Here is a 23,427-nt window from a genome sequence, read left to right on the forward strand (position 1 = left end):
AACAAGCAAGTATGAGCGTCTCAGCGGCAGGGTTAGAGTCCCCAAATCAACCAGCAGGAGGCAATTGAGGTTCACACAGACCTTTATTAGGCTTTATCTTCAACGCTTTGTAACGCTACAGACACGATCCTCTATCACGCTCCTACCACAGAGTCACGGTGTCAGTTAACCATGCTAATTCAACCCGCTCCACAGAACACACATCACCTTCCCTGTGGCTTACATAACACTCACACAACACGCAAACCCTAACCCTAGGCAACGCGCTGTGCCAGACCGTAGGTACTGACACGCGATCGTTCATGTCGGTTCATTTCCTTTAATGTTTTCTGTCTTTTATTTGCGCCTGATGTGTATCGCTGCTGTGGAGCGGGGCGCTTCACCTTGTCCTCCCACGCACAGATCACTGATGCGGCCTCCAAGCAGGGAGCGCTCCTCTGTTTTCGTGGTCATAGATCTGCCTCCTGAGCACGGCCACAGTAACAATCAGGTGTCGCCACCTCAAAAACTACTTTAACACGCGATTGTTCATGTCGGTTCATTTCCTTTAATGTTTTCTGTCTTTTATTTGCGCCTGATGCGTTTCGCTGCTGTGGAGCGGGGCGCTGCGCGCAACACCTTGTCCTCCGACGCACTGATCGCTGATACGGCCGCCAAACAGCGAGCGCTCCGCAGTTTTTGCGGTCGGTAGATCTTTTAGAACTGCAGTTCAAAGGTAACTCATGAGGTGAATATATATGAACCCAGGTAGCAGTTTTTCTTTAGGATTGAGAGGAGATGCAGGAAGATAATAAACAGGCAGGACAGAAAAATAGTCAAATAAAAACAAGCTAGTTTTTGTACCTGGTGGTTGCAACAAACAGACACCATTGAAGGTCATCAGAAGTGAGGAACAGAAAATGAAATAATTATTTTAATGTTTAGAGCAGCAGGAACTCCGAGAGGCTGCAGGCGCATCAGTGAGTTTGCGGCCGCTGCGCAGGGGGAGGGGGGAGAGGGCTGAAGCAGAAACTACCGTTGTTAAAAGAAATGTGTTTAACTTTGAAAATGTGGGCTCAATTTTAATTGTCAAAAACTCCAGCGAACCATTAGTTCATTTCGCTCAAATAGAAATAGAGGCCTGCCTCTAATACTGGCCCTCCTTCCAATAAAGGCCTGGAGCTTGATGAGATTGAGTCAAATACAGGCCCGGGTCTGTATTAGAGGATTTACGGTATGTTTAGATGTTTTAAGGAAAAGTACTGACCCAAATACGTTTGAATGTTTTTAGAACCTCCTTTCTGCTCGAGGTGTTTTGTTCCATTATTTGAAGCTAAACTAATCCGACGGGGAGTTTCACGCTATCAGAAGGATCCCTTTTGTTTTCTGAGGCAAAGGAGGGTGTTTGAGGAATTTGTGGGTGTGTGTATGTTTTCAAATAAAAGCTCTCCACAAGCTTTGGCTCTTTGTGAGAGGAAAATGGCTTCTGACTCCAGTGTGTCTCTGTGCCTTCCCCTCACCCGTTGCAAAGGAAGTTTTGTAACGTATTTTAAGGTTTGTTACAATTTGCCACATTATCTGTGTGTGCTTTGACTTTCTTTAAGGTAATAGAGGAGAGGTAATATGGGCGAGAGACGATGGAAGCTCTGGAGGGGGTTTGGGCCTTCTCTCTCTCTCCTCTGTTTCTCTTTGTGTAAGGTGTGTTATTTCAGGTAAAGGACCATGGCGCATATAAAATACCTAACAACTATTTTTAGTTAATAAATATTGAAATAAATTGTAGATAGGAGTCCTATCTACAATTTCTGTCATACGACATTTGTACATTTTATTTTAATTTATTTATTTTTAATTTTGTCCCTCTGTCTGGGCCCCATCCAGCAAATCAGGCCCTAGGCACGTGCCTACTTTGCCTTTCCGTTAATCCGGCTCTGCACACACACACAAGCACACGCACACGCACACACACACACACACACACACACACACACACACACACACACACAAACAAACGGGAATAACTACGGGACCAGCGATACAAACACATTCTGGTTGATTTCTGCCTAAAATGTAATTAAAAAAGACAAATGTACAAACGAAAAATGCCTATAAACAGAACCACTTTAAGCTTTTTAGGTTTCTACGGCTAGTTTTTAACAAATTTACGTTTAAAGCTTCGTAGCTCTCCCCATTTTCTCTTCCAGTTGAAAATCCACAGCTGGTGCGCAAAGCATGCTGGGATAGCCTTGTTCTGTGAGGATACAACAGACCCGTCCTTGAAATGTGGGCGGAGCGAGGACGCATTTGAGGACGCAAGAATGAGTATTCTTGAAATTGGGACAGTACTCGTCGCTGCGCTGTGACGTCATCAACCTCAAAATGCGCTCTTACAAGCAACCTTCCCGTGGATTCGGACACACCCCAATTTCTTTGTTTAATTAGCAGACTCCATGCTTCCAGGGCACACTGCTGCCCTCTGCTGGTTCTTTCAGCTCTTTTCAGGTTACAGTCATAGTCCATTTTAAGATTGTGGGTGACCATGGTACGTCGACCACAGTTTATGTATTTAAAAATGTATAAATTCAAGTTGAGAGGAATATTTAGAATTTTGTGTACGGTAGCCTACCATAAACAAAATGTCAGTAATCAGAACATTATATCACCGAGCAAACATGATAACAGAAGCGAGAGACCATAAACAAGAGGACAAAGACATACAACACGCTTTAAAGACCTGCGGAAACCCGACATGGGCGATAAACAAAGGAAAACAACAAACAACAACAGAAAGAAAAGAACAACCAAAGCCAAGAACCAGAAACCCAGAAAGACAACAACCAAAACCAGTGATAACCCTACCATGCATCAAAGGCATAACAGAAAAAATAAGAGCAACAATGAAAAACACAACATAAACACACCGACAAAACCATACACAACAGTTAGAAACAGACTAGTACACCCAAAAGACAAGATACCAGCTGGACTTAAATGTGGGATCATTTACGAAATCCCACGCAAACTCTGTAATAAAACATACATAGGAGAAACCGGACGCCAACTCAACACACGAACAATAGAACATAGAAAGGAGTGTGAGAAAGAAACAAGTCGTAAACACACAAGAGCAGCAAAGAAGAAGCAGAAAGCACAATAAAGAAGTCAGCCGTAACAGATCACTGCTCAAGAGAAAACCATATAATGGACTGGGACAACACAAGGATCATAAACACCGAACAACAGAAATACAAAAGATGGATAAAAGACGCTATCGAGATAAGGAGACGTGGATGCGGGACCATGAACAGGGACAATGGGGTCTACACATTGGATCGTGCATGGGACCGCATCATCAGAGAGGGAAGAGCGGGCAGCAGAGGAGGACAACGTCCTCTGCTGCCCGCGGATAAAAGGAGTGGAAGTGACACCACCATCAGCGTCAGCCCTGAGGAAGTTTGCAGCCACGAACGAAATGTTAGCAAGGTAAAAAAGAAAACTTTTCTGTGTTTTAAAAAAGAACCAACAATGCAGTTATCCTGAGAGACTTTTCACATGTAACAGCGTTTAAGGCGTACACAGACGCGGTCACTGCGGCTCCAAAGTTCTGTGGAGAAGCTGCAGACGGCCCATCCAGGCGCGCTCATTCTCATCAAAGGGGATTTTAATCACGCCTCACACTCCTCCCCTCCCCACCTTTACCCAGTATATGAAGCCACACCAGAGACAATAGGACAGTTGACCGACATGCTGTATGCTGATGTTAAAAACACATACACCTCCTCCCCCTCCCTCCGCTCGGCCGCTCAGATCACAAACTCATCTACCTGAACCCTGAGTACACACCTAGGGTGATTAGGGAGCCTCCTCAGAAAAAAAAAAACGGTGAACGTGTGGACTAAGGGAGCAGTAGAAAGGCTGCAGGACTGTTTCCAAACCACAGACTGGGAGACACTCTGCAGCGCTCATGGTGATGACCTTGACAGCCTGACCCACTGTGTCACTGATTATGTTAACTTCTGTGTAGAGAACACAGTCCCAACACAAAGAGTGAGGTGCTTCTCCAATAATAAACCCTGGTTGACCACTGAGCTGAAATCCCTGCTGAACGAATTGGTGTGACCAAGATGGCGCCCATGACCGGCTGCGTGTCTGCTCAGCTCCCAACCTTTTTTGTTTTTCTATTGTATTCTTGTATTTTTTCCATATGCAGTGCCGATTCTCTGCTGGTGTATGATCGGGACTTCCTGCTCTCGATCCGCTCTAGAATGGATGTTTTTCAGAACTCTAATGCGGGACACCTTTTTCCACCGCCGCTGGAGACTGACGCGAACCCAGCTGCAGAGCCTGTGTTGCTCCACGCTTTCCCACCGCCGCTGGAGACTGACGTTAGCCCAGCTTCCGGGCTTGTGCTGCCCGTCGGTTTGCCGCTGCCCCGGAGACCGTGGAAAAAGAAGCGGGGGAAACGAGGCGGCTTCTTTGTTCAGCTCCGAAGGATCCGGCGTGGCGAAGCCATATCGGAGCGCTGCTCCGTGACTGTGATGTCCCGGATCCATCGGCATCTCAATCGAGTCGAGCTGATCTCGCTGCTACCGGGAGGACATGGAGCTGAATGTTACATGGATGTGTCTGAGGTGTGGATGACCGGCCAGTTGGGAGCTCACGGAGCTGAGAGCTGCGCGAGTGCGTGGGATGTGGGGATGATTCTCCAGCTGGGAGCTCACGGAGCCAAGCGCTGTATGCGTGCTTCGGAACCGAGGATGATCCGGCGGCCGACCGCTGCTGACCAGCTTGCGGCACACAATCGGGGGAGATGTGGAGATCGCCTAATCACATCAGATTACTGCGTATGGGGAAAGGAGCGGTGCTTTCGGAGTTCCCCTGATGCTCGAGGTGGGTGCTTGGTGCCTGTTGTTTCTTTGGGTTCCACCGGGTTGCCCTCCCGCTCTCGTTTTCGCCGCTCTCGTTTTGGACGGCACAATCAGCGGGGAATAAATCTGGCCAACCTACAGTATATTGCAAGATTTGATGGAGCCGGACTTTCTCTTCCATCGGGAAAGCAGTCGACTCGCTTTGCACTGATCAATGCCAGATCGGTTGGAAATAAAACTTTTATTCTGAAGGAATTCTTCCTGAACAATAGCTTGTCTGTTCTATGCGCCACTGAATCATGGTTAACCCCTGGAGATTCAGCTGCTATTGTTGAAATGTTACCTCCTGGATGCTCCTTCATTAACATTCCAAGAGCACAGCGCCGGGGCGGAGGTCTATTGACTATATTCAAATCAGATCTTGTCTGCACACCGATTACCCATCAATCAACTCCATTGTCTTTTGAATTAAGTTTGTTTGAATTGGGACGTTCCCCTCCATTGTTATGTGCACTCATTTACCGTCCACCACCCTATAACAAGGATTTTCTTAATGAATTTGCAAACTTCCTGGCAGACGTCTCCTGCAGATATGGAAAAATACTCTTGCTGGGTGATTTTAATATTCATGTCTGCTGTCCTGACAAACCTTTGGTAAAGGATTTCTTAGATCTTATTGACTCATTTAGCATGTCCCAACGTGTTAATGGACCCACTCATGGTCATACACACACACTAGACCTGATTTTTTGTCATGGGCTGCAAATTAGTGATCTTGGCATTCTACCTGCAACTTTTTCTGATCACTCACCAGTTGTGTTTAATATGAACTTAGACTCTGCCTCTCGTGTTGAGTGTTTCCGTCCCAGCTTCTCTCGAACAATCAGACCCAATACTGCTGCACATTTTGCTGCTATTCTTGCTTTGAATTCAGCTCCATTTCAATCTACTGATGAATTTACTGTTGTTGAGGGATTACTTCATGCGCTTGATTCATCCTGTCTGGCTGCTTTGGATATTGTCGCTCCATTAAAATCAAGGCGAAATACATCCCGACCTGACCCATGGCTGAACGAGCAAACTCGTTCCATGAGACAACATGCCAGAAGACTGGAACGTAAATGGATAAAAGACAGGCTTACTGTATCCTTTGAATCCATGAGAGAGGCGTGGTCTCAGTACCAAAGAGCAGTCAGAGGCGCAAGAAATCGATTTTTTGCAAGCATTGTAACGGCTAATTCTAATAATCAAGGTGTGTTATATAAAACTATGAATGCAGTGCTTTCACCAGTTACAAAACTATTTTCCTCTGCGTCTGCTGACTTGTGTAACCAAATCCTGCAGTTTTTCTTAAATAAGATTAGTGTAATCAGAGCTCAGATTCACCAAACCAACCATGTTCCTGATTCAGTCATTCCCCCTCATGTGCAACTTCAAAGCTTTCAGCCCATCTCTCTGCCCTATCTAGAAAAAACTGTTGCTGCCATGAAACCGTCTGGCTCCCCAGAAGATGTTATCCCACCACGTCTCCTGAAAGAGGTTTTTCCTTTCATTAGCCATAATGTGCTAGACATCTTAAATAGTAGCTTGACATTGGCTGAAGTTCCTTCTGCCTTTAAACATGCCGTTCTTCAGCCAATCTTGAAAAAACCTGGTCTCGACCCCACTGATTACTCTAATCTCCGACCAATTTCCAAATTACCGTTTTTATCTAAGGTCCTTGAGAAAATAGTGTATGAACAGATGCTGACACATCTAAATGACAATCAGGTAATGGACATTTTTCAGTCTGGTTTCAGAAAACAGCACAGCACTGAAACTGCTCATGTTCGGGTGTTTAATGACATTTTTCTCGCTTTAGATTCAGGTTTCCATGTGGTTCTGCTACTTTTGGATCTATCAGCAGCATTTGACACGATCGATCATAACATCTTGATCACCAGACTTCAGACTTGGGCTGGCATTTCTGGTTCAGCCCTAGATTGGTTCAGGTCATACTTTTATAACAGGTCCGCTAGAGTCATGTTGGATGGCTGTTCATCCGAGTCACAACCACTCCGTTGGGGTGTCCCACAAGGTTCAATACTCGGCCCGTTACTATTTAACCTCTATATACTGCCCTTAGGAGCCATTTTCAGAAGGCACGCTGTCTCATACCATCTTTACGCTGATGACTGTCAGATCTACTTTTCATTCAAGCCAACTCAATCAATGCAAGTTCTGTCTGATTGTATCGATAATGTTAAGCTTTGGCTTGCTGATAACTTCCTCCATCTGAATGACTCCAAAACAGAAGTAATCGTTTTTAATCCTCACAGCATCCCGGCTACTCTTCAACCTGACCTCAACTATCTCTCACCTAATGTCTCCACTGTAATTTCCAACCTTGGAGTTAAAATAGACCAGGCTCTGAAGATGGATGCTCAGGTCAATAACACAGTTAAATCATGTTTTTACCACCTCAGGCGTATCTCTAAACTTAAGCACATCCTGAGTGTCCGTCTTCTCAAATCAGTAGTCCACACTTTCATCACTTCACGGCTGGATTACTCCAACTCCTGCTTATACGGCATCAGTAAAGCAGCTCAATCTAGACTTCAGCTAGTCCAGAATTCAGCAGCTAGGTTCCTGACTGGAGTTGACAGAAGACAGCACATTACACCAATTCTAAAATCTCTCCACTGGTTGCCCGTTCATCTCAGGATCAATTTCAAAATCATGCTGCTCACTTATAAATCCCTGAACAGTCAAGCTCCTCCATATCTGTGTCAACTCGTCCATTACTACAATCCGCCTCGTGCTCTCAGGTCTGAGGATAAGCTCCTCCTAGCTCTTCCAAACGCACGTCTGAAAAGCCGTGGAGAAAGGGCTTTCTCTGTCTGTGCTCCCAAGCTGTGGAATGCATTACCACTACTAGTGAGGCAAGCACCAACAATTAGCATTTTTAAATCTCGCATGAAAACTCACTACTTCAACCTTGCATATAATACATAATCATGGACCACTTTCGACATCTGCATTCTTTCTACAATAGAATGCACAATAATTAACATCTGTATTACTGTGGTTCTTTCATATGTTTTTATCTGTTGTTTCACATTCCTTTGCGTTTTTAGTGTTTTACGACTGTTAGTTCGAGTATTTTCTTGTTTTCATTTTTTCTTATAAACTATGCTTTAAATGTCATTCTGAACGTGTTAATTTAACTGTAATCTTTTAATGTACAGCGCCTTGTCTGGTTGTAATGCCATGTTGAATGCGCTTTATAAATAAAATGGTATGGTATGGTATGGTAACGATAAGAAATAAGCTTTTATTTATTTATTTTTTTTATTTATATAGCGCCAAATCACGACAAGAGTCGTCTCAAGGCACTTCACACAGAAAACATTCCAATTCAGGTCAGTTCATTAAGCCAATCAGAAAAAAGTTTCCTATATAAGGAACCCAGCAGGTTGCATTGAGTCACTGACTAGTGTCAGTGTCTTTACAGCAATCCTCATACTAAGCAAGCATGTAGCGACAGTGGAGAGGAAAACTCCCTTTTAACAGGAAGAAACTTCCAGAGGATCCTGGCTCAGTATAAGCAGCCATCCTCCACGACTCACTGGGGATGGAGAAGATAGAGCAGACACACACACACACACACACACACACACACACACACACACACACACACACACACACCAAGTAGTGTTTTATTGTTAAATTATGATTTCTTAGTAAATATTCTATTTGGTGAGAGATAAACTTTATTGTATTTATCCTAGTGAATCTATGATTAAACAGGTAAACTAGTAGTAGCACATTTAGTGTCAAAGAAAGTAAGATGTTATTATCAGGAGAGGGAGAATGTTTATGTGGTTAGAAGCAGTGTTCAAGGAATGGCCCCCTCCATGAGGCTACCACACTTATATGGCTGGAGACAAAGAGGAGCAGAGACAAGTCCTGAAGGAGCTCAAATATAAGATCAGACGGGCTAAAGACGGCTACAGGTAGAAGCTGGAGAAACAGCTATGGCAGAACAATGCTCGAGGGGCATGGAGAGGCCTCAGGTACATCACAGGTCACAGAAGGAGTGGTGTCAGTGAGTCTGCTGAAGAGGAACCAGAACTGGGCTTATGAGCTTAACCAGTTTTTTTAACAGATTTGACTGTTGTTGGCCCTGTTATCCACTCTGCTCTGGCGTGTTGGGGTGCCGGCAGCTCTGACCGAGACAGGGAGAGACTGAACAAGCTAGCTTGCAAAGCTAGCTCGGTTCTGAGCTGCCCGCTGGACTCAGTTGACGAGACATGTGAAAGGAGGGTGCTGGGGAAGATGAGCTCCATCTTACAAAAAATCCTCCCACCAACTGCATTCCACTATGGAGACCATGGACAGCTCCTTCAGAGGCAGACTGAGACATCCAAGATGTAAAACAGAACACTACCGTAGGCCATTCATCCCCTCTGCAGTAAGTGTATAACCCCTCAGTTTAAGCTGTACTGACATTATCCTAGTACACAATAACACCAATGCAATATTCATTATATGTTCAATACTTGTGCAATACCGGATTTCCATAGCATGTCTGTGTTTCTTTCAGTATGCTGCATTGTGTTGGAACCCAAGTTTATTCGTGGTTTTTAGTAGTCAAAGGTTACAATACTAGATTACCACCTATGTGTATATATAGAGAGCCTAAGTCACGCCCATTTTCTTCCAGACCATGGGTCCCCGTAAGAACAAAAAAAAAAAAAAGAATGCAAGTCAATGGGGCTAAAAACGCTATTTTCTAATGCCACTTGTTTTGTGCCATGGATTTCCCATGTGATGTCCGTGAATTTTAAAAGACACATTTTGATACCAAGACTGCACTTATTTTCGAACAGGGCGCTATTTTAGATTTTGTGTGGAAATAAGTCCAGGACTACAAATGCGCTTCACAAAAGAAACGTCATCGAACCAGACACGGAGAAAACTGAGGGAAAAGGGCTGTAAGTTCAGCAAACTTCCCACAGGAGGAAAGAACCGCCATAAATCTGGTCATGTGGTAAGTAGCAGCTACGCTAGGGGAGAGGACATTATGTGGTGATGTCACATACGCGACGTGGCAATTTCCGGTGTGTAATCATGCTAATTACAAACTTTTACAAGCTGATAAATCTCAAAGTACGTCACAGCCATGGTCGAAACACCCATCATTACTTTTCATTTAAATTGCAGTACAACATATGTGATCTAGGGTCTAAGGCAAAGCGGATTTCAAAATAGCATTTAACTCCATTGACTTGCATTCATGTTTTTGTTCTTCCGGGGACTCTTTAGAAGACTTAGGCTCCCTATACGTGTACCTTTGTAGCTATTTATCTTAAGTGATGGCACTGCTGTAAACAAGTGAATTTCCCCATTGTGTCAATAGTCTATTCTATTCTATTCTATTCTACTAATGTGCCACAAAAAGGACGTTGATGTCACAAACCATTCCCATTTTATTAAGGTGTTTCCATATAAATGGCCCACCCTGTATATGTTTAATAAATCAGAACCGACCCGAGAGGATTTGTAAAGCACAGAAACGGTTCCTGCCTCATCATTTTATTCTGTTTATCCTGTTTTCAGGTAACTTAGCATCTTTTGCCCTGGACTTGGTACTTGTAACACATGCTACATTGGAGTCACAGCAGGTCTACCATTGGCCTGGGCAGTTTTGTGTCTTGCCAGTCACAGTGCTTTATCGGTTTGGTGGGCGGGATGCTGTGACAAAGTGAAACTTTGAAGATGGTGGCGGCATGTTTGAAACAACTTTGGACTATTTAGACTTATGCTTTTCTTTGAGTCAAGAAAAGATAGAGGCACTTAAGTCCTTCGTTTAGAAAAAGGATGTGTTTGTGTCTTCTTCGACAGTGTATGTCTGACTGTCCTGTTGACTGACATCCATAGCGGTGAGTGTGTCACATTTTTCTTTGTCCAATAGCACGTGGAGACGATTTGAAAGACAACCGTAGATTCCGCCCAACAAATGAGATCTGTCTAAGGGTAGTGGCTAGACTACATATTCACATATATAGGATTACTTGCCAGGCTAACTGTTATAAGTACAAGAACAAACACACCTGCGGTATTTGGGCTCATGCTGATGCTGGTATCAGGGTATCCTTTTTTGAAAGTTCTGCTGGAATGTACCCAGGAATGGAATCATCTGAATATGAGAAATGTTTTATACCATACTGAGGCCCTGTCCACACGTAGCCGGGGATCTGCCAAAACGTAGATATTTTTCTACGTTTTGGCCTGTCATCCACACGAAAACGGAGTTTTTTCACACGAAAACGGATCTTTTTAAAAACTCCGGCCAACGTTTTCTCCGTTTTGGGTGTCTGCATGTGGACAGACAAAACCGGAGTTTTAAGGTCCACAACATCACTTTCCGCGACAAAAAAATGCTGACATCACGTGTGCGACCTGTGTTTACACTAGCCGACAGCATGGATGCCCTCAGAGCTGCGCACGCTTTATCAATGGTCCAAGCGCTTTTTGCTTGTTTGTTTTTGCAAGCGGAATTACTGCTCCTTGCGGAAGACCGCAGACGAAGGACGAGGTTAAGAACGGGGAAGTACTGCCGCCTACAGGTCTGGCATGTCCTTAACAACGTATTTATCCGGGTACGTGTGGACAGTTTATTTTTAAAACGAGGTGGTGTGGATGCAAGTTTTTGGAGGGGCAGATATTCGTTTTTGAAAAAACCCGGCTACGTGTGGACTAGGCCTAAGACATTTGGCAAAACTTTTACTTTATCCAGCATGATAAAACACAATAACTATACAACGAATGTGAGGGAGACTCGATCATCAAAACAAACTAGAAGAAATCCACACTAAAGTCTTATCTAAGACCAACGTTTAAGTTATCTGATGTTTTGCCATTCACTTGTAGTTAAGTTATTTTAGGTTGTGTATCCTTTTTGTCATACTGTGTGTGTGTGTGTGTGTGTGTGTGTGTGTGTGTGTGTGTGTGTGTGTGTATTATGGTAAAGGATAAAGCTTACTCAGGCAAGGCTCTTCTGATGATGCTGTGAACTTGTCTGTAGATATCAAGTTTAGACAAACAGCTGCACTGGGTGTGGTTAGCCACACTGACGGTCACCGGCCTGGTTCCCTGCGTGATCGGCACCGTGATCTCAAAGAGCTGCAGGAAGAGTGACAATTCACAGACAGGATACAGGCATGAAATGTGCTTCTAGAAGGTTAGCATTAGCATCATGCTGGCGATGGTGGCAGAGGAGTTAAGTGCCTGCCCTGTAACCATAAGGTTTCAAGTTCGAGTTTACCTGTCTGAAAGGGCAGGGAAGTTACCATTTTATTCACTGAGGTAAACCCTTTCTGTTAATTCTGTAATTGCATTAAAGACTAAGGATGTGCCGATCATGTTTTTGCTCTCAATCCAATTCCAAGTCATTACATTCTGAGCATCTGCCAATACCCAGTCCCGATCCGATACTTTCCAGGAAAGCATTAAAACAAGAAGAAAAAAGGAAATTATTTTCAGGAAATCATTGAAATAAGAAGAAAACACATCCAAGTTGTCTTAACTTTCACTTTTACTTGTTTGGGAAGTGCATTGGGTAAAAGATGTGTTTATTTTATGAACATGTATAAAAGTAGCAGCAATGCTCCTATTTAATGCTGCTGAGCGATGCATGCCTGTGACGGGGCTGGCACGTGGAACCTCGGCAGGCAGGTAAATTTTGTCCTGGATCATACTCCACACACACCTCTGCACTATAACCAAACACCAATACACACCAGCGCCATTCCTACCCCTCCGGTGCAAATGCGACAGCCGGATCGGGGTGGGTTCTGGTGGTTCGGGGGCCACAAAGAAGGACCCAACAGGCTGGACCTGGCCTGTGGGCTGCCTATTAAGTACCGCTGTGTTAGGGTCTTTCTGGCGCTGATGTGACATCACTCACTGCCAAAGCAGTTGCAAAATGCTGACGTTGGTACATGTTTCACCTGGGCAGCCTAGGTTGCAGGTCAACAATTGATTCTGTAGTTGTGTCATAGAATAGAATAAACTTTATTAATCCCACAGTGGGGACATTCACTTTCTACAGCAGCACACACACTTAAAGAAAAGGAAGAAGAAAGGTAATAACAATATTTGAAGTAAACACTTGAAGGCAGTAAGCTATTATGGGCTCGACACACGGGAGGCGACAAACGACCGCAATCAGCGAAATTTGTCGCTGTCACTTTTATTACCTGACACACGGGAGGCGACCCGCGGCAGCGGCCAGCGGCAAAGCCGTCTACGCGTTCTGTTCCATGGCGAAATTGAAACTTCCGTTGTTTTGTTTGGCTGTGTCAGGTTGGAGGGAATTAAGGTTATTTAAGCGGTTCAGAGTTAATAAAGCGGTAGATATGATGTTTCACAAGGTGCTGCTAGAGTTATGTGAAATCTTACTTCTGATTTTACTATAAAACATAATAATAACTTCTCCTTCATGTTTGCTCGGAGATGTACGGAGCATCCTGTCCGCTCATTGGTCAGTGAATGAAACCTCCGTTGATTGGTCCTCGTCCGGGCGACAGCGATGAAAAGTTGAAATTGTTTCAACTTTCTGGGATCGCGTTGCTGGGTCGCCTGTGCACAACACGTGCACGAGCGCAAAATTTCACACGCAGGTTTTTCGCGTTTCGCTTAGTAGGAGAGATACCCGCGATTATCGCTTTGTCGCGCATGTCTCACTGAAAATGAATGGAGGAGAGGCGATGTCGCCTCCCGTGTGTCGAGCCCATTATTGTAAGCTTCAACCAATAAAATCAACACCAAAAAAAACTATTTCCAGGGTTTCAAGAACCATGCAGCATAAGGAACACAGACATACTGATGTACATCAAGTGTTGAACAAATATTGAAGACATACTTAATATTGCATTGATGTTTTGTGTACCAGGATAATGCCAGTACAACTTCAATTGAGGAGTTATACACTCTCACTGCAGAGGGATGAATGACCTACAGCGGCACTCTGTTTGACATCTGGAATGTCTCAGTCTGCCTCTGAAGGAGCTGTCCATGGCTCCACAGTGTAACGCAGTTGGTGGTGGTGGTGGTGGTGGTGGGGGGGGGGGGGTTCCAAGATGTAGGTCATCTTCCCCAGAATCGTCCTTTCACACATCTCCTTAACTAAGTCCAGTGGGCAGCCCAGAACCGAGCTAGCTTTGTTGACTAGCTTGTTCAGCCTATTTCTGTTTCAGTCAGAGCTGCCTGCACCCCAACAGACTACAGCAGAGTGAAAAGGATTTTAGCAGCTGGGATTTAACTCCGAAGGACCTCAGCCTCATAAGGAGCTGGAGGTGGCTATGACCCTTCTAATACAGAGTATCTGTGTTGTTGGAACAGTTCAGTTTATTGTTGAAATGAACTCTAGAGGCCTCACTTATCAACCGTATTTATGCACAGATCTGTGTGTATATCGTGTGTAGGAACTAATCTATGCTTGGTGTTGTATTCATCATTTTGTAACCGCATGGAAATGTTTTTAAAGAACATAAGAAAACTTCAGACTATGCGTAGGAACAGCATCTAGTAGTAGAATGGGGGAACCGCAACACCAATGGCCGTCCACACGTTCCTCATCTACGAATTATTTTACCCAATAAATAATCATTTTGGTGGAAAAACAGCGGAGTCACATAATTGGTGCTTAAACACCCGACTGTAATCTGACATTGTAGAATCGATGTCGTGAGTTTTATAATCACACTATTTAGGGATTTGGGACAAATTGTGGAGCGACAGATAAACCGTGTGAATCCGATTCAGTCCATATTTTATTTCACAACTGCTCCCTGATCAACTCTTTCTACAGTCTTTGGATCATACACGTGTTGCCAAGGTAACCAGAATGAATGACAGCTGAGAAGGCTGCACTCAGACAAAATTTCTAAATAAAACTAACTCCAAACAGAACGACTCCTTCAATGTAAAACGTAAATGACAACCTGTCACTCTGTGATCTATAATATATTCCTGATGGGAACTTCTCGTCTGCCCCGACTGCGTTTACCATGGACGTAATTTGAGGGGGGGGGGGGACATGTCCCCCCCACTTTTTCCAAAGTCAAGTTTTGACCCCTGCACTTTTTACCATCCAAAAACAATATTACGCTATATTAAATTGACACTGGTTGAGCTCTAGGACCAAGCGGAAAACAACAGTTTGTGTTGAAGCCTGTTCCCCATCAGAACATACTGCAAAGATTCCCATACCCACCCCCCCCACCCTGTGTCCCCCCCACTTCTTAAGTGAAAATTACGTCCTTGGCGTTTACTATGACAAATAAAGATCTTTGATTCCTTGAAATGAACTTTTAAAATGTATGAACTTAATTTTTAAGTAGTTTGTTTTCAAAACACTGGTAATGGAGTATAATGAAAGACAATCAGGGAAGGTTACAGAGGCACATGACTTGAATAAACATGTCAGCATGTGACCTATGCATTTGCAGTGGAAAAACGGGTAAGTGTGCTGCGTACCGTAAGTCAAGCCTTGTATGTCAGTCTGTCTACACAGAGAACTAGTTTGGTTACTCACAGGTAGAGAGGCACGTGAGGGGCGGGACTAGCCAGCTCAAAAATAACCAGTCAGAAATAAGGCAGAAATGCCGACTGTACCACGCAACGCTGTTGTTTTTTTAGCTGTAGTCAAAAATGGCGTCTGGCTAAGGCGCAAACATATTTCTTTAGACTAAATGATTCATCACTTTTATTTGTTGTGGTTTTAAAGACATGTTCAAGTCATTTAGAACAGAGGAAACAGCCGCAGCGAAGTCCGCTTCGGAGGCCACGTTTATGAGGAACTCAACGTTTCGGTGTGTGTGTGTGAGACATACGCTGCTCAGTGCTGATTGGCTCAGTTAGAATTCTCAGGGGTGGGGTTGTTTGAAAAGAAGAGTTCCCAGACTCAATGCTTCCAATAAGGGAGCATGGAGCTGGCTGGTCCAACACATTCTCACACCCAAAGCGTCGAAAAATGACAAGTGACCAAGCGTCAAAATATGACGATCAGGGCGCCCCAGTGCATCTGGAGAGGACGCGCTGTGCCAGAGCATCGGTATCCGAAGCCTGCGGTGAGACGGACATTTGACCGACTTGCGAACTACTTAACCTTCCCCTCACCCCCATTCTAACCTTAACCAGATAACTCATGCAAAGCTTAATTGAGAATTACTGAGTTAAGGTTAGGATAGGGGTGAGGGGAAGGTTAAATCGCTAGAGGTTCGAGGAATAATGTCCGTATCCGACACCCGCGGTGACACGTGTCCCTGCTCTTCTTCTGGCACTCGCAGAGTACAGACGCTTCTCTTTTTGCTCCCTTATCTTTTTTCCCAAGGCTCTTTGTCATGTCTGCCCACAGAGCGCTTCTCTGCATTTCTTCTGAAAAACCCTATTTTTTTAACCATGGATTTGATTAATTGGTCATTCAACGCGATTGATAAGAACTTTTCAACAATGAGAACGGAGCAGGGGGCTCCCACTTGCCTGCAAGGGACACACCCGGCGGGGTATATGCTCGATTCCTGGAAGGAGTGGAGGATCGTATGCCTCTCCCAGCTGTCCACTGAGGATGTTGAAGACGTGTGGATGTTTGGCCTGATGATCACTGGATTTCTGCTGATTGGAGTGGGAGGATATCTGGTTTTCTGGAAATTTGGGAAGACGGGAGCGATTGGAGGGCGACCCACACCCACGGAAAGCACCGTCCATGTGGAGACCTCACAGACTGGGACGCTACTAGAGGTGAATCGTGAGCTGGACAACGTTCTAGCGGCGATACCGGTATTGGTGCGCAAAATGGATGTCATCTCGGAGAGGGTCACCGGACGGTATGGACAAGATTGAAAACCTAAATTGGCTTCACTGGAGGACTTGAATGATCAGTTTAAAGACTGAAGGCAGAGAGGAAAATTATTTCCGCCTAACCCAAACAAAGTCTTGTTAACCCAAACAAAGTCTTGTTATCCGAATCTGACGCCATAGCAGCCTTCAAGCTGCTAACAACAACCCCCACGAAGGAATGCAGACAGATGCTGTGAACACCCTCCCTACCTCACCCTCGCCTTCGGTTTGGTAAACTTCAGCCTGACGAGGTCATCAACCTGCAGGTGTCAAATGTGCTCTGCGCTCCTCCCAAGATCTCCCTCCCACCTGTGGCTACAGTGGTTGAGCGCCGTACATGCCGAACATGGCTGCTCTGGACACAAATTGTCCAGTATGTATGTCGATGGTTGTGATTCATCAGACAGCTACTGTTCGCTCATGCTACACATTTCAAATATGTTGGCAGACTTTGCAGATTGAGACGTGGAAGAATGTGAATACGGAACCATGAAGGTGAGTTTTAAGCAAAACAAACTGTTTACATTCCTGTTGGCTCACAAAGCAGCAGCGGTGGCTTTGGCAAATCGTGCACTTTCTTGGTAGCTAGCTAACTAGCTAAGTTAACCATACTAGGAAAAGGCACTGTTGAAGCTTAGACTGCCGTGTAAACGCCGGACGAATACATTTTAACTAAAACTTGAGGTGACCTGGCGGGAACGTAGCAGGGAAGCATAGAACCAATGATTGCTAGCAGCTATGTAGCGGCGGCTAACCTAGTTCAGAGTTCTCTCACCATGGCTGTATTCTCAAAAAACGTATGTCTAAAACATTGCCTCCATAACGTTGGCCACACATACCGCTGTCACTTCAACAACTGCTCTCTCTTTCCCACTGATGCCTATGATTTGTGCTGACAGATTTTTTTTTAACTAACTACATTTAATGTTGTAATCGTCCCCTAGTCTGCTTCAGCCTGGTCCTCCTCCACCTACCAGTGCTGCGCCATAAAGTGTCAAAACACTGCAGGAGTAATTTTAGGGCAGATATAAGCCTTATAGAGATTAAATAAAAATAAATAGCCAAAAGAAAAGTTATGGCACAACTAAGGTGCACAACACCCAGTTTTGATCACTTATAAACCAGAAACAGCTGTTAGTCATCTCAGTTTAAGATTCGTAAGACAATAGTTTAGAAAACCTGTGTTATTGTGTTTAATTCACGTATCACTGTTTTGATTACCTCAAATGAAATAATTCAGTGTAGTTCAGTAATTCCTGGGTGTTTTTTTTTCCTTCAGTTGGGTTCATATGGAATATTGAAACCATATAGCTTCTTATTTTATCAAAGACTTCACTGACGGTGATGCCACTCTTGTCCTACAGATGTACATCACCATCAGTAAAGTGTTTATTAAAATAATAGGAGATGCAGCTAAGAGTATGTGAGATCTCACTAGTCTTCGTAGACATGATTTTGTTTTTATGTTTCATTTCAGATCTAAAGGAGTTTAAAAGAATAATTATAATGCATATGGAATGAACCTTTTTGTCCAGTTTGGGCAGGTACACCACCAAACTCCTGGAGACATTTCAGAAGAAGGACAGGAATTGTTGGACTCACTGAATGAGGTAACATTTAAAATAATTTTAATTACTTAAACTAATGATGAGAAAATACACACTGAGAATTATGTAAGTAGGTACTGTTACATTGTGAAAAAATTAATTTGCAGGTCTAGTGATGGAACAGAAAACTTCCCTCACTGGGCAAACAGTTTCTGGGCCCACAGATTATGACATGCACTCGGATTTCACTCTTGTCTCCACACATATATAAAAAAAAAATAATTAAATCACGTTAAATAGCAAAATCCACAACGTTAGAATGCAGTTGCAGGCTTACATTCCTCATGGGTAACTTTCTGTTTACGTCTGTGTGTGCAGTTATGTATGCATGTATGTTACATTTGTTAGGGTGCATTTTCTGCTATAACCTTTTTTGTGTAATGACGTCACATCAATGGCAAAAGGGACATTATCATCCATTGCTCAGCTGAGTGTCTTGCAGAGAGTGGAGAGGAGCTGATCAAAGGCCATCAGGTATCTGATGACCTTATTAACTCATTCACTGCCCGCCATTTCCTGATTGGTGAAGCCATTCGCTGTCAGCGTTTCTCACCGTTTTTACTGGTTTTTTAAGAGTCACAGAACGTTGCGCGCTAGGATGATGTCAACGCCAAAACTAACAAAACAAAGCGGAGACTCACCTCTTACATAAGGAAGAATCCGAGAGTTTCGAGCGTTATCTATTCTTTCATAATCCGTTGTTGAATTGTGATCGGCAGACGCTTTTTCGGTTCGTGCCTCACTTTTTTTTACAGCAATGGCCCAAAACGATCTCCTAACACACGGATTTTCTGCTTCCTGATCACGTGACGTGTGACGAATGCGAATGAAGATCACCTTTAGAGCTGAGATGTTTGTTCTCAGGGTGTGAGGGCTCGTTCCGACGCCCACACAGTAAAAAAAATGTCAACCGGTCCAACCGTTCACTGCCAATGACAACTTTGGTCATCATTGGCAGTGAATGGTTGGATTTAAAATGACGACTTTAGTCGTCAATGGCAGTGAATGAGTTAAGAGGATTGTCTAGCCTTATAACATGGTCTTCACTTATGAATTATATTAAAATGAAGTTCAAAGGTTCTCTACACTTATGATGTTTCGTTTATAAAAAGACTCGATGCATATTTTTCATATCAGGTGTTTAACTGACTTCTGTATGTATTTCATGCTCTTACCCTTCAATTAAATTGAATAATCCATTATTTTGTATGTATTATGTAATGTTTTGTAAGTGGTACCTTTTAGTAAATTGTCAAAAAAATTCAATAATAGTATTCAATATTATTGATTATCCATATTCTATGGAATTTTACAGCTGCCACAGCTAATCTCAATTAGCCTGTTGAGTCTCCCAGCATAGAGAGAGAGATGGATGCTGAAGAGACATCTCACAAAAAGAACAAATGAGCAAACAGCGGAAGACTAAACTGCAGCCAGGCAGATGTCTTAAATCGACATACCTCTGCTCAGAGCTATAGAAGAGGAGGAAAATATACAACTCTGGTAGAATGTGCTCTCAGCCTATCAGGGAGTTGCGCCCTGATGAAGCACAAGCGAGTGAAAAATCTTACACACAGGCAGTGTGAATGTGCCGGGTAGACACAGGACGTCCGATGAAGCAGTCCCTGTAATACACAAACAGACTGTGTGTGGCCTCCTCATCAGGATTGTGGGGAGGAGGTAAAAACCCATCCAGCGTTTCTCACTGTCAGCCGTTTCAGAGCGTTTAGCTGGGCAGAAATGCAGGAAGGCCAAGGAAGCCCTGTTGCTGAGCATCAGCGGGTCAGCTTATCATATCAAGTCCCACCCACATGGGGGGAGGAGCGGAGAAGCTGAATTGAACTCGCAGCATATGCTGAGCGCCGACCAGGTATAACTAATAGCGTTAGACTACCGCTTACGTGCTTCACATTTAAGGACGTACCTCGGCTGATGCAGAGTTTTCACTCACAAATAAGTGTTTAAAATATAAATATATGAAAACACAACATGAGATGAGAATAATGCTTGTAAAACAACGTGTTTTAGCTCTGTTTGTTGGCTACAGAAGCACATTTGTAAACAAGAAACGTGAAGTCACCATCTTACAAAAATAGATTGACTATTTGTCAGCCACTAGATGGTGCCATCGGATAAGCGACTACTCCAGAAAGCTACTTTAACCCTCTGGAGGCAAGCGTTGCAGATTTGCAACGTTAAAACCTACCTACCTGGTTACTCCACATACGTATTTCATGAGCATTTTTTTACTCAGAAGTACCCCTGAAGGACTTAGTTGTTCATCCTTTCATCAAAACTTATTTTGAGCCTGAGAGGGTTAAGGAGAACTTACGAGACAGCAATTTGCCAAGATAGACAGCAGCGCATGTGCAAGAGTGTGATGTCATCAGAGGCTGCAGGCGATCCATAAACAGAGCAAGCAGCATGGCAGAAAGAAAGTCTCTAAAGTTTGGGTTCACTTCAATAAATGTGATGGGTGATGATGACAACATCATCTTAATCTGCTCCAGCAGGTAACTAAACTGCTTAATCCTCCCGCACTGTTTATGTGGTCAGATGGATCCCTGGTGTATTTTTATTTTAAATGTTCTGAGGGATGCATACCTTCACCCCTGCCAAGGGATACACTTTAAACCCTGTTGAACCATCCACTGTCCTGGTGGGGTCACCTGATAGGACAGTATAAGGGTTAAGATAATGTTAGCTTGATATTTTAGCTTCTGTTAACAGCTAATGGTGCGTTCGCTTTCTCCTCAGAACTGGACTTCCTGTTGTTTTGCCGAATCGGTCTACAGATTCACTAATTTTCAAGTTAAATTAGCTCTAAATCAAAATCACATGAGCCAATTTCCACATGCTGTGGAGCCACCTTTATTCAATTCACGCTTCATGGCGTTAACCTGGACATGAAAATAATTGAAAGCTCCATCATGCATCAATGATCTGATTGTTCATTAAGAGCTTTATATGTGAGAAGGAGGATCTTAAAATCTATTCGGAATTTCACAGGTAGCCAATGTAGGGACGCTAAGACAGGAGAGACATGGTCTCTCTTTTTTATTCTCATCAGAACTCTAGCTGCAGCATTTTGGACAAGCTGAAGATTTTTAACTACATTCTGTGGACTTCCTGAGAGTAATGAATTACAGTAATCCAGTCTTGATGTAATAAATGCATGAACTAGTTTTTCAGCATCACTCCTGGAAAGGATGCTTCTAATCAGCAATATTCCGAATGTGGAAAAGGGAAATCCTACAAACCTGTTTAACCTGGGATTTGAATGACATGTCCTGGTCAAAGATAACATCAAGGTTCCTTACTTTGTTCTCAGAGACTAATTTAATGCCATTCAGGTCAGGTGATGGGCTAAGCAATTGCCTTTTCTGAATTTCGGGTCCAAAGATGAGAATTTTAGTCTTGTCTTGATTTAAAACCAGAAAGTTTAGAATCATCCAATTTTTTATGTCTTCAAGATAAGCTTGTAATCTATCTAACAGATTAGGTTCATTAGGGTAAATTGATAAATATAACTGAGTATCATCAGCATAACAGTGGATGCTATCTAATGATTTTACCAATTGGGAGCATATATATAGAAAAAAGAATTGGTTCAAGCACTGAACCCTGTGGTACTCCACAAGTAACCATGGAGTTTGAAGAAGATTTGGTTTTTTACATGAACAAGCAAGCTTTTCAGAGTCAGATGACTCCAAATTAGTGTAGTAGCTCAGGAGGCAGAACGGGTTGTTCAGTTATTGGAAGGTTGTAGGTTTGATCCCGGCTCCCCCCAGAGATTTCTGCTGTTTGTATCCTTGGTCAAGACACTTAACCTGCCTTGCCTCACCTCACTTCACGTGGCCCAGGGCAGTTGTGGCTTCTTTGCAGCTCATCAGCACCAGCATGTGAATGGGTGGGTGGCAGATTGTGTTGTGAAGCTCCTTGGGTGGTTGTAGAACTCTGGGGTACACTGACCGAAGTGAGGCTGCTGAGCACAGGCACCACCGGCCCCTCTTACCACCAGTAGCAGGCAAGGACGGTTAAGGGTCTTACCCATGGACACAATGACTGTGAAAGTCTAAGCGGCTCACGAACCTGCAACCCTTTGGTTATGAGGTGGGCTCTTAACTGTTTTACCACTTCTGCACCTTATTACAAAGAAGAGTTGGTGCAACAAAGAAATCCTCAACCACACATTTCTTTACTGTTGTGCATATATATTCTTTAACCTTAATAATGCGATTTCTGTTTATTCATTATGTACCTGAGTTACAGCAGAAAGCTTGCTAATCTTTGGTCCAGTATTGTGACAGGAGATGAAGAAGATGCTTACGGTTTTGCTGAGGTAACCAGTGGAGATGTTCCTGCACTGTTTATCTTCGGAGTGGCAGCATCCTCCACATCTGTGCACTGATACACAGCGCGGCTTGTAGAAAACATTGGTGGGAGCTCCGAACTCCCTGCCTACATCCACACACACTTCTCTGGGTGCGCACTGAGTCTTCCTCCACTCCAGCTCTATACCTGCACACAAACAAAGTGCACATGACCACTTGCTTCTCAGCTTTAGAGGACACTTGCTCTTACAAAGCAAGTTTTATCACCGATGTAAAGTCTGGTGACGCTGAACATGAAGGTAGAGAGCATCATTCCTTCAGACTGATTTGGACTGAGATAATGAAGAGAAGGAGCTTTCAGTCTACGCTGTTTCAGCTGTTGTCTTTGACACAAATTCATTATTTTCGAAACACGTGAAAGATGCCCTTATGATGATCTAGCTGTTAAAAATTTCAAACATACTCTTTAATACATCCAAATCGAGGTAAGCAGCAGCATACATCGGCTCATCGGTGTAAGCTTGAGGGCTCAGGCGGTGGGAGAATCTGGAGGCTGACGAGGCAGCAGAGAGTCTGGACCTGCACTTCAGACCAGACCAGTAGGAAGGATAGATCAGACTCATTAGTTCGTCTACACTGGAGGCTGAACGCAGCTTCTGCTCCACATCTGTCTCTGGTGGAGCATCCTGAAAACAAGAAGGGACAACTTGGATCAGAGGACAGCACCCCAACACTTTAATGCTCAGCTACATA

The 23,427-nt window shown here is 43.8% G+C and overlaps 1 protein-coding gene across 2 annotated transcripts in view; it reads right to left on the reverse strand.

Moving 5' to 3' along the window:
- Window positions 1-23,427, reverse strand: part of vegfc (vascular endothelial growth factor c) — an 83,437-nt gene that overhangs the window by 33,194 nt on the left and 26,816 nt on the right. For both annotated transcript variants that reach the window (XM_015954349.3, XM_054751726.2), the window contains exons 2-4: window positions 23,138-23,360; window positions 22,671-22,861; window positions 11,875-12,014 (exon numbers count right to left, since the gene is read on the reverse strand). In XM_015954349.3, the coding sequence (XP_015809835.1) occupies window positions 11,875-12,014; window positions 22,671-22,861; window positions 23,138-23,360 (554 nt within the window). The remainder of the gene's footprint in view (window positions 1-11,874; window positions 12,015-22,670; window positions 22,862-23,137; window positions 23,361-23,427) is intronic.

This window comes from Nothobranchius furzeri, chromosome 7 (genome assembly GCF_043380555.1).
Source record: "Nothobranchius furzeri strain GRZ-AD chromosome 7, NfurGRZ-RIMD1, whole genome shotgun sequence".
In the NCBI taxonomy this organism is placed as follows: domain Eukaryota; kingdom Metazoa; phylum Chordata; class Actinopteri; order Cyprinodontiformes; family Nothobranchiidae; genus Nothobranchius; species Nothobranchius furzeri.